General features: G+C 42.5%; 1 protein-coding gene across 1 annotated transcript; it reads right to left on the bottom strand.

The window, feature by feature from the left end:
- Positions 1-804: 804 nt before the first annotated feature.
- Positions 805-17,602, bottom strand: LOC146234228 (follistatin-related protein 1-like). Its single transcript, XM_084688786.1, has 11 exons — positions 17,386-17,602; positions 17,159-17,215; positions 8,971-9,072; positions 8,679-8,808; positions 8,073-8,105; positions 6,306-6,436; positions 4,855-4,973; positions 4,281-4,393; positions 3,242-3,352; positions 3,036-3,130; positions 805-2,458 (listed from the first exon to the last, which is right to left on the bottom strand). Exons 1-11 carry the CDS (start codon positions 17,386-17,388, stop codon positions 2,417-2,419), a joined length of 936 nt encoding a protein of 311 aa, XP_084544912.1. The 5' UTR covers positions 17,389-17,602; the 3' UTR covers positions 805-2,416.
- Positions 17,603-19,599: the final 1,997 nt, after the last annotated feature.

The raw sequence follows: 19,599 nt of genomic DNA on the forward strand, positions 1-19,599 counted from the left end.
TCGCCGAGTAGAATTTAGCTCCGCCCTACTGTAGTTAACCCTATAACTCCTTATCTCTGTCGTTGACAGTTAGAGATCTTACAATAAAAACGAGTTGCAGTGAGTTCATGGAACAAATGTAACTTATAAAATACACTATATATGAAGGTTTACTTGTTGTCGGAATATATGCGTGCCTCTTTGACCGATAGCCAACCGAAAGTGAGGAGGACCACATGCTCCAGCTGTCTCAGTTCCGACAGTTATGCAATATTTTCTTGCTTTGCATTATGCAAGACCGGATCCACAGTGTGTGTGCAGAATGTAGTCTACCAAAAAAGACAAGGCTAAACTGTGGGGGGCACTGAATGTTCGCTGTTTTACCAACGTCTTAGTATTAAAAATTAAATCAGAATAACACATTAGAGTACGGGTTCTAATCATTACTATGGTAATAATGAGAAATTAGTAGCCTTCTCTCTCTGCATCCCTCCCTCGTAGTGTCCCAGTTGCGTGGGTGTCCAAAACCCTCCATAAGACAAAGCGATTTTAGCTTGGTTGGGGGGAAGGACATCCACCACCCACTGTTCCTATTGACGTCTGAGAGTTTGAACACTCACAAACCAGGGCCATAATCATACTATATATCCCAAAGTGAATCCCATGTGTACATTTTTTAAGGGGGGGACCCTCAGACTCCATAGCAGATTTCATCCCCCCAATGTTGACTACATGGCCTTGGCCTTGTCACAAACATTCCCTTCTCTTTATTTATTTCTGTCCATCGCTCACACAAACACACTCACACATACAAGGTGGACACACTTGTGGTAGTACAGTATATGGTTTTATTGTCATACATACTTTTCAGATTCTGTGTAATATGTATGTAGACTGAACCTAGTTTTGCTTTGCATTCACACACACTCATTCATACCTAACATACAACATAAGGTACAAATCTGAAAGAAATTGCCTACTTTAGGCAAGGTCTGCTAGAATTCTACACAATGACTGTGGTGGGGTGCACACTAAAGTACGAGGTTATGGATTTAAGGCACTAATTGATAACCACAAACCTCAAATAGGATTTTAAAACAAAACAGAACTTGAACTCACTACAACACACAATCACACACACTCAATGTGCCAAAAGATCTACCTATTTCCAAACACACACAAACACACCCCATCTCATGCATGTACAAGGTTAGAAAAGCGTCTTAGCTAAGTTAGCTGACAGCGAGGCTAGTCCTTCTTTTCGGAATGACTTCCAAAAGCACAGGTAATGTGTTGTTGCTGGGTCCAGGGTCATGTGTTACCTGGAGGGGATGGGTCTATATAGATAAATCAGTCACACAACTTTGGTTTCAAAAGGTTAACTTCCTCCTGTTTTCAGCTCAGCTCCTGGCTTGGTGCTGGGGTCTCTACTGTAGGGTCGGTTACAAGCATGGTCTTAGTATTTGTATGTTGATGTAGAATATCTCTTCATTCTACATTAGGCTTAATGTTGGTGGACAGAGGCCAACTATCTAGTGAGCGTGCCAACATAGATCTGGTGTTCATGGCCTGGTGGACCAGGCTACACCAAGGCCACAGAGAGCTGAGTGACTCCAGCAGGACAACCATAGCAATCACACACATTCTCCATTTCCAGCCAATAACAGACTGCATACAGAAGCACATATCTTGGAAACATATAGCAGGGCATCGCCAACAGTTTGAATCAAACGGGGGGGGGGGGAACTACATTGGTAGTAGAGGGGAAAGGTCAAGCAGTATCAAGCCTCTTCTGTTAGCCAATAAGCTTTCGATCAAGTATTCAAGCTTCCTAACCTTCACACCAGACCACCGTGTTAATAATGATCACTGTTTTCAACTCACATTCCAGAGACAAAATGGAGACAACCATGGTGATTGTTAATTGGAATAGTGCTGAAGCAGTGCAGAAGTGTACTAATACTGCAGAGGTTCTCTCTGGCACTCCAAAAGGTCCCACATACACACACCCACTGGCAGGTTCTCCATATTGTTATTGTATGTAGACTCTCCAGGTTACCCCAAGTGTATATTATCCTATCAACACATGTCATCCATCCACACCAGTAACTGCTTGCCATTGTTTCCAATCTAAATCACACAAACATACTATATATTGTATACATAGTTTCAAAACATCTAAGAAACAGTAAAAGCCCCATTTTTAGTGCGGGGGTGCAGTTATACAATCAAACAGAACAGTACTGAACACAACATAACTCAATACTGGTACCGCACGACAGACCCTATGCATAACTAAGAAATGTAAAAGACACAACAAAAAAGTGAAAAAAATAATAATAATATTTCATGAGCGTAACAAAAGAGCAGAAACAAAAATGAGTCAATTCAGTGACTGCACAGGGCCCTATGGTGGTTCTCCTTCTTCTCTTCATTTTTAGGCTTCCTTGGTGCTGGTCTTCATCTTCTCCACTGTTTCCTGTGTTTGGGAAAGGCAAAGTAATTGGAAAGTGAGAGGAATATAAATGAAAGGAGAGGGTAGGGGAGGAGAGGGAGAAAAGGAAAAAGAGAGATATGAGTATGTAGCTGCCTAATACAAACAGCAACCTCCTTGAGAAGGGATTGTTGTTGTTTAAAGTGATTTTCTAAACTCATATCTGAGAGCAGGATACACAACTTGCCATGGCTCAGTGCCAAAACACACACATGCAGGTGGTCACACAAGTTTTCACACGACAACAACTAGACACTGAAAAGTCCTTAGGTGAAAAATGATTTTCAATATGGGGTTACCTAACGTTATGCAGGCCATGTTTTGTTTAGGTTAGCTAGCAACATAGAACTTCTGATGTATTGTCTGCTAACTTGGTGAACTAGCTTCAACTGCACTTTTAAACGTTAAAGAACTAGCTCCCAGTAGCAACAAAATCATGTTTAAATTTCATTTACGTATTCCCTATGCAGGGCCCTAGATAGTGGTTGAAATGCAGGGAATGAGGCTGAGCGGTCAGATGCTTGTTTTTGTCTGCCGAGGTTCTAGAACAGTCTGTACTGACCTGGTGCTTGTTGAGCTCGGCCACACGGCGTGTCCACTCCTCCTCCGTCATCTCCGGCCCTGCATTCCCCGTCTCCTCGGCAACCTCAACCTTGTCTTGGGTGGAAACAGTGGAACATACATTTCTGTGTGGTGGATGCATGGGGTGGATGAATGAACAAGGAGATGGAGGGATGTAGAGGATAGCTGGATGTCGTGTCTCCTCACCAGAGCAGGTCATGGCTGTGCAGACCCAGTTCCCACAGGCACACACACAGCGGTTACACTCCACTGTGGTCTCTGCTCCATCCTCATAGGTCTCATCCTCCAGGGCACACTCTGGACAGGACACACACACACAAACACACAGTAAATACATTTGAAACAAATTTTGAAATGACCTACGTACATACAGACTTCCTTTTTATATTACTGCAACTTGGCTTAGAATAAACTTTATCAGCAGCCTTGATGGTCTTAATGAGACATAAGCTCTATATCACTCCATATAAATACAACTGCTGCTTTATTTCTGCAAACATATGATGTAATACACCTTAACTTGTTAAATACTTGACTCTGATTAGCTGCTAAACGTAAATTATGTTGATGTGAACCAAGCTCACTTTGGTGTACCTCAGACTACTTTTAGTACCATTTCACAGCACGTGGTTGGCATAAAGTTCAATCTTACCCCCCACATCATATTTTGTGATAATACATAACTCATTGTTAATCATCCCTTACATTGCTAGTCTTATCATATTTCATACAGTGTGAGTATGTGTTAGTCCTTGGCTCTGATTGTCCTTCTGTGTTCAACAGGGGAATATTTCTGCAACTCTGAGGTCACTGAGTTAACCCACAGAGCTTCTGCCTCTCTCACTGTGACCTTTACACAGATTGCCCTATCATTAAAGCATAAAGATAGCTCTACTGGCATCACAAGAAATCAAACATCCAGTAATGTTTTTGTCATCACTGGAGGCATGAACAGACGATTAGAAAATGTAAACAGAAAATGTGTCTGCCCTTGATCAAGTTTCCGCAAGTATTTCAGGCTTTACACTTACAACTCAAGTATTTCACCTTCATGAGTTTTGACTGAAGTATCTTTTTCTCAAAGATGACCATTTTGTACACAGTGAGCATTGGTGCATTGTGTGGATGCATTGTACATTGGTGCCCAGTGTTGAGCAGTGGGATGTTTGACAGTGATGTGGGGAACTGTGGTGGAGTGGCAGGATCAGGAAGTCTGTAAGCTTACTCCTCTCAGGGGGGTTGAAGCCAGGTTTTAAGCAGTTCAGGAACTCATCAAAGCTCAGCTTCCAGTCTGCATTTTCGTCGGAAAGCTCGATGAGGGCGTCCACGCAAAGGCTCCTGGAAAGGCGGGAGAAAAAGTAGAAACAGGTGAAAGGATGAGATGACACTTCTTTGTTAGTGTGCAAATAGAAGCACAAGGTTAAGTCAATACGTCTGTTTTTCTACACTCTGAGGGGTTGTTAAGACATGGGAACATTCTGAAGAAATCCATACTATTCTAGGAAGCATACTTGAAGTGAAAGTATGGCCAACAGTACAGAGGCTAGGGTAGCACTATCAAAACAGCCCAATCTCAGGCCTTCGAACATCTGGCACAGGTGTCTGAGTGCACACAGACACACAATGTTTGTTGACCGTGAGATCAGGTCTTAAAATATCCCTGAATACACAAACTGAATAGCAGTCTGAAAGTAAACAAACACGTGTACACCTGCATGTCTCCCCTTTCTCAATTTCTCCCTCTCTCCTTCTCGCACTCGCACTCTCACACATACACACACACACACACACACACTGACCTGAGCAGCTTGTTGCTCTCCTGGTCTGCGTATGACTGCATGTCCACGGCTGAGTCGTTGTGTTGTATGAACTTGAGCAGCTCTGAAGAGTCCAGCTTAGAGTCACCATTGTCATAGTTCTGCAGTGTCACACACGCACACACGCACACGCACGTACACACACACACGCACACACACACACGCACACACACACACACACACACACATGAACGGTTCAGTAATAACAGTAGGTATAGCTATTATAGAGCTATAATACTGTCTGTTGTAGCTCACTCTGCTACGTCAGTCTTGTCTGTCTGACCATTTTTCATTTGAGTTAGCAGTTTCCATCTCTGCTTGTACTGAGTGAACTCTGCACTTTGAGACAGACTGCTGCGGTCATCACCGCTGGTCATCGTTTGACAACCTCAGGGACAACACACATGCACAGTGTGCCTAATCTTATCTAATCAGCACACCACATTATTCTTAGGATCTACTTTTAGCTACCCTAAACTACGATCAATCATAGCTCAGCAGCACTCAGCAGGTAACTTGTTGCTCACAGTAGCCTTTTTGATGGCCTGCAAGGTTTATGTCAGTGTGTGTAGCTCACAGTGTTCCAGTCACATACAGCACTACAGCAGACCAAAACAGCAGTTAAATTGCTGAGCAACACTGTCAATCAGTGCTGGTCCTCAAAAGTTACCATCCTGTATGATCTAACTTCTGTTACAAATCCAACATGATTCAGCTATCAGAAATCAGCCAGCTCATGATCAAAATGAGGTTAGCTAGATCGGGTCTGCTAAAATCCACAGGGCTGTGCAGCAGTAAGTATTTCAGAAAAGTGGGTTGAGATTGAGACTTCTGCTTGTGAGGAAACTCAACTGGCCAAAGAGTTTTAAACAAGAATGGAACTCTGGAGGGGGAAAGGTATAGCACGAAGGAGAGCGCGAGAGAAAGAGGGAGATAGGTACAAACAGATCTACAGAAAAAGAGAGACGTTGAATTGATGGAGTTTGGATGTGGGGGTCCTGATGCATGACATCCAGGGGAGTAGAAAGCTGTAAATATGTAGGAGAGGGGAGGGGGGTGGGGAATTGCATAGGAGGTTTCCACGCAGGACAGTTTCCATCTAGGAGGGTAGAGGCCAGGAACAAGAAGGGCAGGGGAGCACAGAAGGAATTGTATAACATTGATGCATTTGCAGATAATGTCTGCTGTGTTGATTTGGTTGCACTGACACCAGAAATTCTGCACACTTGTGTTGTTTTTAATGTACTTTGTTAAATGTGAGTGTGTCAGTAACGACATCCGGGCCAGCAAAGAACAAAGCAGTACCGAGGAGTGTAGCAGCTGTTTCAAAAGTACCATCCACTTTTGTTTTGATCCTGTTCTAGTGTAACAATATTTCCAACATACAATCTGATCCCCCGCAGGATCCTCAATATCCTGACACACACACCAACCTTGAAGTATTTGAGCAAGATTTCGGTGAAGTTGGACCCCTTAGCGAACCATCCATCTGGGACCACCTCAGTCTGCAGCCACTGGATGATACGACTCCTCAGCTCGCTACGATCTGCCGCATAGCACACCACTGGAGGGAGGGGAAAGAGGTAGGAATGTGGGTGGTCAGTAGAAGGAGAAAAAGAGCGAGCTAGACAGAGTGTACTTCACCTGACAAGCACTCCCGTCCCCTCTTTATGAAGACTTTTACACCATAATTGTCTGTACCATCTCTGTCCAGATCAGACCACGATTACTCCTCTGCTCACTAGGGTCAGTCTATTAATTCTCATTATTGGTATGTATTGAGATCCCTATTGGCAGAGCATGGCTGTCTATGACAGAGGAGGAGCTGAGAGATACACCTATTGGATTGGCTCCAACAACATTCAGACACACACGTAACAGATCATTTTCCACAATCGACTTCAGGGGAAGGGGGGGGGGGGGGGTTTGATTGTCAAAAAACATTTCAGTGCCATCAAAATGAGTTATTAAGTCAAAAAGCTTAACCATAACATAGTACTTACTTAGTGCTTAGTACTACAAAACAGTATTTTCATTTTCTGATGAAAATATGGCTTGTCAAAAGGTTTTGATTATAATGGTGGGGTAACTGGGACTATTCAACAGAAAACCAATGTATATATTGATCAACATGACATGGGCAACTGATAAAGTATAAACATCAGACAATTATAGTGTACATTCTTTTGCATGAATGTACAAAAGCACTGTCAATTTGTTCAAAATAATGAGTAATTGCTTATACATGTATGATATGCATACATGACTTGAGGATGTGGAGGTTGAACAAATAGTTTTGAGAATTTCAATCTGCCAGTCAATTGCATCAGTGCAAAGCCACTGAGAAAAACTGTCCCCATCAGCTGCATCATGGGCACTGCACCATCTAATTCCAGAAAATCTGTGTGTCTCACTGACATTGTAACCAGTGATTGCATCATGGGCATTGCACACTAGTTCATATAACTAGTTTGTCACATTAGTCAGATGTTCAGTGTGCAGTGTTATGTGCTAAGTCCCCACATTTATAGTTTTGGGAGAATGAGTATCTAGCTAGCACCCTCTTATACATAGGATACCGAGTGGCAGACATTTTAATCTTACATGAATTGGCTGCATAGGCAACGGGGGTAAACCAATAGGTTTACCAACCAATAGCTCCCCTATGGGGCTCTGCTCCACTCATACAACTAACCCTAACCATCCAGTAACTTCCATTAGCAATAGGACATTAGTTTAGTCTGATGTTATATTCTACTCTAGCACTTTATTAAAGTTAGTTTTAAATAGTAATATTTTTTTGTTTGCTTCCATCAACAATATTCTTAGGGTTAAGGGCAGCACTTGTCCTTGTCCTTAAATACTATTAGCGTATACAGTTTGGATTGGCCCTATATTAATTAGGAGATGGTTGTTTACGTTTTCACTAGCTTCACTGCAGGTCCTGAGCAATACACCGATAGATTTTCTACTTCACAAATTGCAGTTGCTATGCTATTTGTGCCACAGAGTGAAACAGACAGAGAGGTTCTTGCCTTAAAAGATCAGATGTTATTTGAACATTTTATGTATTATTCTTCCCAGTCTGTTGATGTTGTCCTGGTGTGTGCAATATATCTGGAGGGGTTATTGTGTTGAATCAGATTTGATCAGAACAAACACAACGCAGAGCATTTACACACTACTACACGCACACTCACCTGGGCTGGTGGCAGTCTGATCAGTTTTCTTTTCTGAAGATGACAACAGGTGCAGAGTGGAAGGAGTAGGGTGGAGAACGAGAGGATGGAGAAAGGAAAAGGCAAAAAGGAATTTAATTACATTTTTGCAGTACGATTGTCTGTTCCTGTAGTGTTTTTGTAGGTAGAAGTAAACAGACTCAAAAATAACTGAATTGAAACATCTCATCATTTCATCATTGTTATTGTGGAAGGTTTTATGGCAAAAACGATCAAGATAATTTAATCGCCCAGCCATATGTTCTCGGTGGCTTTTCACTGTGCCACTTATTACCTGATGATCTGTGCTAGGGATCCTTCCTTCTTTCTGAGGGACTAAGGGTAATTCCTTCTATGTGTGGGTGTGTGACCACCATCTACTACTCATCATCCAGACCTGGCCAGAAACAGACCTTACAGGGTCAAAGTGCACCAGGGCAATCTGCCCACTGATAGGAGCCACTTATATAGTCAACACTTCTTTCTTCATCACAGCTGATGGCAGATAAGATATCATATCAGTACAGATATCAGATTAGGGATTGTGTGTATGTCGGTGTGAATGTGTGTGTACGTGTGTTTACCCACCCTGGCAGTGACCGTCGTGAGCCACCTGGATCTTGAGGCCAGTCAGACAGGCATCCCGGTGGAGCTCACAGTGGTTCCGATATGTCTTCCCATTACTGCCACACACTGAGCGCTTGTGGGGCTTACAGCTCTATAGTTGGAGAGAACGAAAGAGAAATGGTAGTGGAAAGGGGGGAGGGGGGTGTTGAGAGTGAAAGAGAGAGATGGAAAGGAGGAGGTAGGGAGATAGTGAATTCATTTGTGAGATGTCAAGCTGCCCACCACACAAACACCTCAGCTCCCTCACACCTACCTCTATACACAGACAGCCAGGCTCTCCCTTCTCAGTGACGGCACACTCTCGACCCGCTCCGCAGAACACGTTGGCACACACCTTGCTCTTACTCTGCACCTCCTGAGGAAGACATGCATTCAGCATCAACAATGACAAACACACTCACGGAAACAGACACAGAACGCCATCAACAAATGACTCATGCAGTTACAAGAGTCGCACGCTAGAGGTCATTGTTGCACTTATTTATTGATGTGTTCTGTGACTTAAAACTTGGTCTCAGTTTTTACCTCACCACACGCTCATCTTGTGAGTATCTTAACTTATATAACTGAAGGTAAATGATCCATACAGGATCTATTTTTTTTTGTAGTTTTTAACTATTAATAGAATCATAAGTTTACCCAAGTTCAGATGATTATTGTTTGGTTTTTATTTTGATAGAAGACCAACCCTAACCCTAAAAAAGACCACAAACGATCAACACATAACATAATCTGTGCAGTACAAAAGAGCATAGGTCTGAGAAGTAAAGTGCTGTCGTAGGCTGGCAGCCCCATCTCTCTTCTCCTCTTGTCTTCACTTCCAGAATTAAGTGAGTTTGTAATTCTGGTTTCCAATGTGACCACACTATATGTGGGATATGTGTGTGTGAACTCATATACAACTAATGTATTTTCTAACTCCTGCCCTTCCTCCACAATAACCCATATTCATCCATTTCTCCAGTACTGTTTTCCTTTGCTTCTGACTCCTATGTCTTTGTCCTTTTTGAGGCAAGAGCAGTAGATTTGCCAAACTGGGCTGGTCAGATGAGCTAGAAGCCGACCAATCACAAGCTGCCAAGCACTCGGGGAACTTTAAGACCCTCCAAATAACCCCCCTCCCTATTACCCCCCTCCCTACCTTGTTTTTACTGTGTGTGGTTCTGTGTGCATATATGTGCCTGTGTGTGTTGGTGTGTACGTACAGGCGTGTGTAAGTGTATGTGTGTGTATTAAAATCGGGTGTTTCCACATCTGGTGTCTGAGCTGTGTTTTCCTGTTGGGCCGGATTCCCATGGTCTGTGAGATTCTTAGCCCTCCCAGTGGCCTTGCCTCCTCAGAGAGAGTGTGTGTGTGTATTTGTCACAGTTATGGAATTTATCCGGCGCCTGTATGTCTTGTGAGCAACCTCCATAGTGATTCTGTAAACTAATGACAGGATGATAAGAAGATCATAGCGGGGCTTCAAACAAATGAGAGGAAAAAAGAGCAGAGAGGAGAAGATAGAGAAGGACACAAGGGGGTGAGAGAAAAGGGAAGTAGAAAGAGAAGGAGGGAGTATGAAAGAAGATAGAATGTCGGAGAACAGCAAGCAGAGTCAGTTTTATGCCAGTTTGGTCAGCACACACACTGTTGGTGAGGTCATGATGTAGCTTTAGGGGAGGGGGGGAGTGGGTGCTGTAAACAGAAAAAGAAAGACAGACATAGGCCGTGTAGGTGGGGAATAAGGTGGGTGGGTATTGAGGGGGGAGGGGTGGGCAGTATAGTCTGGTGAAACATGCCCAGGAGACCGACACTGTAGATGTGTTGCTCAGCTCAGGGTAGCCTAGCATGTTGCAGGCTCCAGATACAGCCCTGACATTTACCTAATCAAGGTGGGGTTGGGGACCTGCCTAGGGTACCACCAGGATGGAAAGGGAGGTTGCTATGGTGACAGACAGGTAATGCAACCTCACTATCACAGCTGTGTCCAAGAGACAGAACTGTCAATAAATCTAACACAACCGAGGGCTCTAAATATCATAACTGATTATGAATATTATCAGTTACCCATCCTATAGGGATGTGTGGATTGATCCCAAAATATCGATACTGCAGGTAATTCGTCTCATGTAGCATAGGCTATGTGAGGTTTTTGGACAGATACTATGCAATGATAACGTGGATCATGACAACATTGAAACATAACAGGTGATTTTAGAATGAACTCAAAATGCATATAACCAATAATTTAAATCAAACTAAATTCAGTTAATTGTTAACAATTCAAGAGAAGCAAAATTCCAAAGCGAGTCTCATGCCGACGGCTTAAAATAATTATATTTGTTTGTACTTAATGTTCGCAGTAGTCATTTACAACATTGTACATAGAACAAGGGAGTCATATGGCTGAACGGTGAGGGAGTCGGGCTAGTAATCAGACGGTTGCTGGATCGATTCCCCGCCGTGCAAGGCAAGGCACTTCACCCTACTTGCCTCGGGGGGAATGTCCCTGTACTTATTGTAAGTCGCTCTGGATAAAAGTGTCTACTAAATGTAAATGTAAAATGTAGAACATCTCCCACCCCTAACATAAACACACGTTCTTACAAGTCTAAATCAAATGGCCCTGAACATCCAGATTACGGTATAATATTCACGTAGTGTTGTATGTGACGGAAACTAATCAAACGGAATAAAAACGAAACTGAGTCTGTGTGTGATTAATGATTGGCCAATCACTTCAATTGAGCAATCACTTCAATTGAGCAAATCACAAACAGGAACTGTCAAGAGCTAATAGATTTTTTGCTAATGGCTGCTAATAAATATTCACAGGGAGATAAATCCATTACTCTTTACTTTCCTCTGTCTTTCCCATACTCCAGCCTTACCTCCACTTAGCAATATATGTTAACTATGCATGTTTGAGTACAATTACATTTAGTCATTTAGCAGACACTCTTATCCAGAGCGACTTACAGTAAGTACAAGGACATTACCCCGAGGCAAGTAGGGTGAAGTGCCTTGCCCAAGGACACGTCATTGGGCACAGCCAGGAATCGAACTGGCAACCTTCTGATTAGTTGCCCGATTCCCTAACCACTCAGCCATCTGACTCCAGTAAGGGAGTCGGGGAGTGAGGGACTATAGAAAATGTATCTGGTGCCTGTATCTTCTTGAGAGCGACTTCCATCTGTAATGATTCTGTAAACTGATAAAAGGGTGATGAATTGGTCATAAAGGGCTTTAGCCAAAGGAGAGGAATTAAGAGCAGAGGACTTCAAGAGAATTCAAGAGAGAACGTGAAAGGGGATGAGAACAGGGGGTGAGAGAAAAGGGAGGAGCTAAAAAAGTGGTGTGTGAGAGAAGAGGGCATTGAGGGAAAGTTTGGTAGAAGCACACACCATGTCCTGAGGTCATGATTGAGCTGTGGGAGGGGGGGGGAAGCAGACAAAAGAACAGACACATCCAGCTCTGTCAAGCCTCTACTTTACCTCCATCCCTCTTACATTTCATATCAGCCAGACCCCTCATTAATTTCACTCTGTAATTATTGCCCCATTCTCTCTATCGTTGTCTGTCTGTCTGTCTGTCTCTCTCTCTGTCTCTCTCTCTCTCTGTTTGTTTACCATGTCTTGATCAATATCATGCTGGCTAATACCCCTGTGGAGAATCCTGGGTGGAGTCACGTGATACTGATCACGTGACCAGCCCAACTGATTGCCACGCTGACTCAGAAGACACACACACAAACACACTGGCTAGCTAATAGGTAAAACCACCATAGGAGTGTGGTTTCCAGACCACTGACCTCACAGATGACATTAAAAGAAACATTCCCTTCTAAACGATTTACCTCCAGTCCGTAACAACCAGACAGACAGACAAACAGATAGACGCTGTAGACACCCCATAATAGTCAGAGAAACCAACAAGAAGCAGGGCAAAACAAATAACCAGACAACAGAGGCAGATTATGTATGCACAAATGACCTCATACTATCAACAGTTACACATGTGTTTCCAATTAAGTTCCAGAAAGGGAGGGGTAAAATAGCACAGGAGAGGGAGAAAGAAAGAACAAGGAACACAGAGCGAACAAGGGAGGGAGGGAAAGAGGAAAGGAGGGGCTACATTCCTTCTAGCCTAACAGTGCAAAGACTCTCTCTCTCTGCTAGGCCTGTCAGAAGTTTGAAGCCAAAATCTAATTTATATCTAGGTCAAAGATACCCCTCCTCTTTCTCTTCACCACTTCCTCGCCAGACTCAAGGCCAGACCATGGGATCATGGACTATGGGCAGAAGCAGAGAGGGGAATGGATGAGGTCTGCCTAAACCAGGACACAATTGTCAAGGAGAAATACACAAAGAAGGACAGAGAAAGCTTGTGAGACAGGAGAGAACGTGTAGGACTGCAGGATGGGGTTAAAATATCGAATGTGAAGCCATCTGTCATCTCATCTAGCCTCTCTCTAGGCAGAGTTGCTGTCTGGGTCTGGAGCTACACCAACCATAGAATAACTAGGCCCTCTGTCCTACCAGCTACATTATCTGCTGTACATATGCTACCGTAACTACAGATACTTTACTGCGGAAGTTCCACTATCTTACTGTGTGTGTGTGGGGAGGTGGGGTGAAAATAGAAAGAGGCAATATTCCAGAAGAAAAAAACTATGATTTGAATGTCTGAATATTAACTCTAACTGTACAAACGTAACATGGATTTCCTAATTAGCAAACAACCATGTATCAACATCTATACCTCCTCCACTCTCACATTAAGCACTGGCTCAAACTCCCTCATCCTCATCTCAGACCTTCTTAATCCACATCTCCATTGTCCCCCCTCTCCACCCAAGCATCTAACCTTCCACCTCTAAAGTTCACACTTAATACCTGTTTTTGGTCATTTCTGGTTAGATGCTGACTGCATTTCATTGGCTCTGTATCCATACTGTGCACAATGACAATACAGTTGAATATAATATCATTTAAACCACCATACCTCTTAAGCTGTACCTGTCTACACTGTAAAACTGAACAGCACATCTTACTTAATGAATCAAGTAAATTTTACTTCATATTTACAGGAAGAGACATTTACTCAACTTCATCTCGTAATTAGAACTTGATTATTGTGTACTGTCAGTTTTACTTGATGTGTTATTGGTTAAATGAATTTAACATGTGCTCAAGGTAGAGGAATAGATTACTCCACAAAGAGTAACATTGTTTACTCAGTGACATGCTTGTGCTTGACCAACACTTCTTTCATTACTTAACCACAAGTGTTCAGTCAGTCCTCAATTAGCACCAATTGTGTAGAAGAGGCTATAATGTTATCTCATCTATGCACATTTTGAGCACATGTAATTTTAAAAAAATATACTCAAATGGATGACATAAAGACATTCAAACTTACTTTCAAAGAATAATAAAACACTTTACGTACAAGTTACATGGGAGTAGTCAATTTAAGGACTGAATCTGAGCGAGTTACTAAGGTAACTTAACAGCCCATGTTGCACTTACTTTTATTGGAGGAATTGGCAATGTAAAATGAACGAAAGTTTTCCAACTCAAATGTTTGAAGGTTTCCTTAAACCGTTTGAGATCACTTTTGGGTTTTATAGTTTATCCTCCTCTCTCTGTTTCTAGGTAACCTGTCGCCAACCCTGTGCCCCTTCCACTAATCCCATTACTCTAGTTCTTTGTCCATACTGGCTTTACAATCTGTTTCTTTTCAAAGTGTTTTTCTTCATCTCTGTAACACTTAGTTTTCTCTAAAGCAACCTTTTTTTCTCCATTCTCTGTCTCGATTTTCCACACTTTGTTCTAATCTTCTCTCCCACCTATCTGCTCAGGGCACTGGTCCAACGTGCGTGGAAGGAAAAGCCAAGGCCCAGGCCAGGGGAGCGGGTAGTCTTCCTGCACCGGTCACTGCCCCCTCGATGGGGCCAGGGTTGAGGGCTAATGGATTGAGCGTGTTTGAACAAGGAAGTAGCCTGTTTACAGACCACAACAGTGGAATGTGTGCCGAGGCCAGACATGTTGGTGTCTGGTATGTCAATCCTGGCTGTGTTGGTCAGTAGAACACTTTAACTGAGGGGCAACCTGGAACACAAAACTGTGTCACTGTTCTGTGTAGGTCTGAGAAGCAGGACCCATGTTTAAATTGCCAGACACTATCTTCATGTCTGCCTGACCCCCCAAAACTTGTATATAGTCCAAGGAGACAGATGACAGTGACCAACAGGTTAGAAAGATGAGGACAGCAGTCTATATAAAACTATAGTTTTACAACAGCACAACATCATCAGTTTTCCCCCCTGTGTGTGTGTGTGTGTACGTGTGTGTGTACGTGTGTGTGTACGTGTGTGTGTGTAATAATAGAGCCACAACTGGCAAATGAAGAATCCTTTCAAGTCCAGCCAAGAGTGAGAAGATCAAACAACATTACCTGCTAGGGCATAAAACACTAGCCTCTACAAGATAATCACTCCTGTCCTATTGCTTTCTCATCTTCTTCACCATCTCTTTCTCTCTCTGATCTTCATCCCTCTCTTTCATCCTCTCGACTCTCTCTCTCTCTACTTCCATCTGCTGAAGTGTGACGAGTAATTAGAGCAGGTCTGATCCTACACACACACACAACCAGAGGACATGCTGTCCCCTATGTTCCTGCCTGTTAGCCTCACCTGGACTGGTATTTATAGAACAGTCCTCAACCGCCACACAGCATGCTGCCTGTGAGGCAGCCACTCAGTCCCTCGTTTAGAGCCAGCTCATCATCCGGGACTGGATATTCTTCTATCAAGGCCACTGTGCCTAATCCTGTTACACTGCTAAACGTCCACCTATATGTGACAGTTCGATAGCTTTCTCTTTCCTCTCTGCTCATATCCTGAAGGCCGTGTTTCCACAGAAAGCTAATAACTTGAGTCTTTGTTTGGCCTCACCACAATAACACTGGTGGGCCTGGGATGGACAACACAGTAACACTGAAGAGTGGTCTCTGCATGTATTTTCTTAGCCTGTGTGTCTGGAAGCTTTGAGTGTTTGTGTGTCTTCCAATCGTACAATTTGTGAAAGTGAAACAACATTTTATTTAACTGATGTGTATCTCTTTCTCTAACGTAATCTCTGCTTCCCACCCCTCCACACATTATAGTCCCAGTCTGCCTGTTTCAACTCAACGTCTTCTCGACACATTATTACCTCAGGAAGCACCCAACTCTACCCCTTCAGAGTTAACATTTTAATCATATATTCTACCGGCAGCATTCTTTCAAATCACAACATAAATCTCTACGATGCAACAAAGGGCTGCTACACTAAATTGTGTAGCAGTCCACCTTAACACCATACAATTCTCTTATGTTCCACCTTAAGAAGTGCTCAGCTGACTGTGTCTCACGAACCATCCATTACCAGGGTAATTGCCCTTAAAGAAAATGTATTTGTAATGCTTCCTGGGCATCCTCCAACAATATACTCAGTATATAGCGGTGCCCAGTCTCCTCCCTGCCATTCTGCACTGATGACGGAACTGAGACACCCCAAAAAAAGCTCCCTATGGGTGTGTTTTCCAGCAGACGAGACCTGTAAACAACTGTTACACCCTAGACTCGGGCCACTGTCCCACAGAGCAACCTTTGCAAAATGCAAATACATACTAATGACGAGCCCCTCTGAAGCCCCTGATTGGCCATCAGACCTAGGGTAGACAGGGGGTAACGACACACAACCAGCTGCTCAACAGTTGCTCACGTAAGGTCAGGTAGAGAGCCACACACTGGGTGTATGTGTGTATGTGAGGACACCACCATCCCATAAGTCTAGTGTTTACTCAGCTGTTATTTATCAACAGCGTCATCATCCCCCCACACAAAAACACACTGATGACTAACCAAAAAACATCAGTTTTTCTCCTTATCCTCATCACTGTCAATAAACATATTCGCTTATAATAAGCTTACCACTTTGCCACAATAATCTTATCAACCCAACAAGCATTATTGGAACAATTTGCATGTCTGTTTATTTGTGTCATTGTGTGTGGTCCCTACAGGATGTCCAGTGAGGCCAAATTGCACTGCAAATGAAGTAGGGTAATAATGTCTCCAAACTCCAGTATTTAGAACATGCTATAAAATTATAATGAGGAAATTAAAACAGAACGACGGTCTGTAATTGAGTCTCAGTAGCCAAGGCACTTAGTCTCAGCTAATGTCTCAACTAATGTCTTCCGATTTCCTTGAAATCATAGCATATCATACATTCAATACAGAATTACCTCGACCTAAAAGCTTGTAAATGTTTGTAACAGGTTGATCTGGCTGAGCTATGACCACGGCTAGCAGTAAAATATCTGTTAGTACAAAACACTGTCTATCATGGTTTAACACAAACGGACATATTCAAAATCAAGAGCACCATAATAATAAAAGTAAGACTAACCTCGGCATGAATGACCGCGACAGAAATAAGTAAGAGCGCGGAGATAGTTCGCCACATCTGGGAAGGCAAAATAGGGACCGTGAGAGCTTGAGGTTAGTCACAGGGTTTTTCCAAGTTTAAATGTTGTCAAATCATTGTAAAGTCACATCAAATTAAAGTAATTGTTTACGTAAGCAAAACCTTAAGCAAAGACTAATCAATAATTTTACTGTTCCTTTTTACATTACCATTTTAAAACCCTCAGTTTGGCGTAAAAGGTATGGAATGTCGGACGTTACAAAGGCGAGCAAAAGGTCCGTGATTGCTGGAAATTTGAGGAGCGCTGAGGAATTTGGTCTACTCTCGTCAGTTTCTCCTCCCGCTATGACGTGGCCAATGAAAACCTCCAGAACGCCAGTCTTGAACGTTTAACGGCATAGCCCTTGCACTAAACCAGTCGAAAAATCCATGTTTTCAGACTTCTTCTGACCCTACAATGTTTAGCCTACTTTATAGCGCCAAAAGAATACATCCGCTGAAAGGAAAGCGAGCCATTCAAAAAAATAAAACAGTTTGTCTCGAATCTCTAAACCCTGGATAAGACTTAAGTCAACTACATTATGCTTTTGTACAACACTAATAATTATATTTAAAGGGCTGTAATGCTATGACAGTGTTATTTCGGGAACCCTTTAATGAACCCCCGATAAAGACCAGTATGCCATCTCTGGGTGACACATGGTTTGATAGGGGACTTTCATTCCGTGTCTCAGGGGCGGCTCCAGAATATTTTCAGTGGAGGGGCACAGGGGGGAGCAGCCGTGAATTGGGGGGGGGGGGGGGGGGGCATCCAATTAAGTAATTAATACTAAAGTAATGTCACCACTGACTTTTTAAATTCAATTAATGGGCATTATAGCAACACAAACATTTAGTTTCCTTAAATTGCATGATATGAATGTATATTTACACCTTGCTTTTTAAATGTTTTATGCCAAAAATTCATCATACAGTATAATAACGAGTCCTTTTCATTGTTCCCTATAAACCATATAAAGCACACCATATTATTTTGTTAATTTCCATGCTTTTTTTAACAGACTCACTACCTCATGTTTTGTACTTTGGTAACGTTAGGTTACACTCAACGTCACTAACCATCTTCTACAATATTGAAGCACTGTGATGAGAAAATCAATGAATGCAGTACTTAACTACAATTGACTCAAGATGTTACCCAGATAGCAGAGTAGGGAGGACAAACGTTCTGCTCTCAATGTAATCACAACGGAGAGTTCCAAGCGTCAACGAATGCAAAACTGAACTTATTGCTCATTTAACATTGTGACAAAAAATACACAATTGTGAGATTTAATGTACAATACGATGTACACTGATCGACCTAGCTTGGAATGCCCACGACAGACTGAGGTGGCTTTGTTTCAGTTTTACAGTGCTAAAGTGCAGGGGCGCAAAAAGTGGGTATGCGCTATATGCGGCGCATAGGGGCGCCGCACCATGGGGGCGCCAAAGCAATGGTAAAAATTAATTAATTTAAAAATATTAAATCTTTTTGGGGTATTTTCTATTTATAGCTGCTGTTGTGCGTTTCTGCATTTTCTCAATGTTATAAGACATTTTAGAACCGCTAGGGTAAGCGCCCTATCTCATAAGATAGAATTTTGACATCTAGAGGGAGCGGGGGCGCCGTGAGCGCTGAGCGAGCAGTTACGAGTATTGAGTTGACGTCTATGGAAAATGATGGACAAATCAAAACAGTTGTTGGGGGCTAAAAAAAGAAAAAGAGAGGGAAAAGGAGATGACATGTCAAGGGATGCAACAGTAGTAGTAAATAAGTGGATGGTTAAAGGCAACAGGTAGGATTTAAAGTGTGACGTTTGTGCTTGGAGGCTTGCAAATATTCATGTTAACAGACTAGCTAGCGTTTGCTGACACTGGGAATGTAGCAGCCAAATTTGGATTTAAGGCTAGTTTAGAATATGCAAAACCGAGGTTGGTGAGCTGAAAACCGGAAAATATAAGGTAGCATGTACAATAAATGACAAGAATCTGAAAAACATAATGCAATAACTCTGGTTTACATCAATCATGCACAGTGTGCAATCATGCATAGATTTTCTACCAAACTTGGAGACTTGCAAAAATTCATGTTAACAGACTGTTTTCAGACTAGCTAGTGTTTGCTAACGTGAGCTAAAGTGGGGTTGCTTACAGATGAAGTGAGATTTGTTCTAATGCCAAATCAAAAATAATTTAACATGTTTTGTTATAGGCTAGGCTAATCATGCCATTGCAAATTAAAAATGCATTTCTGTATCAAAACCCTGCATGTGATCAAAGGTATTAGTCCTATAGTAGTCGCCTGTTGCTCTTGTTATCTCTGGAGGTTGTAGATTCTGAGGTATGTTAATCCAAGGAGGACAAAAGGTACTCCACCTGCA

The sequence above is a fragment of the Hypomesus nipponensis genome, chromosome 23 (genome assembly GCF_054491055.1).
Source record: "Hypomesus nipponensis isolate SF chromosome 23, ASM5449105v1, whole genome shotgun sequence".
Lineage (NCBI taxonomy): Eukaryota > Metazoa > Chordata > Actinopteri > Osmeriformes > Osmeridae > Hypomesus > Hypomesus nipponensis.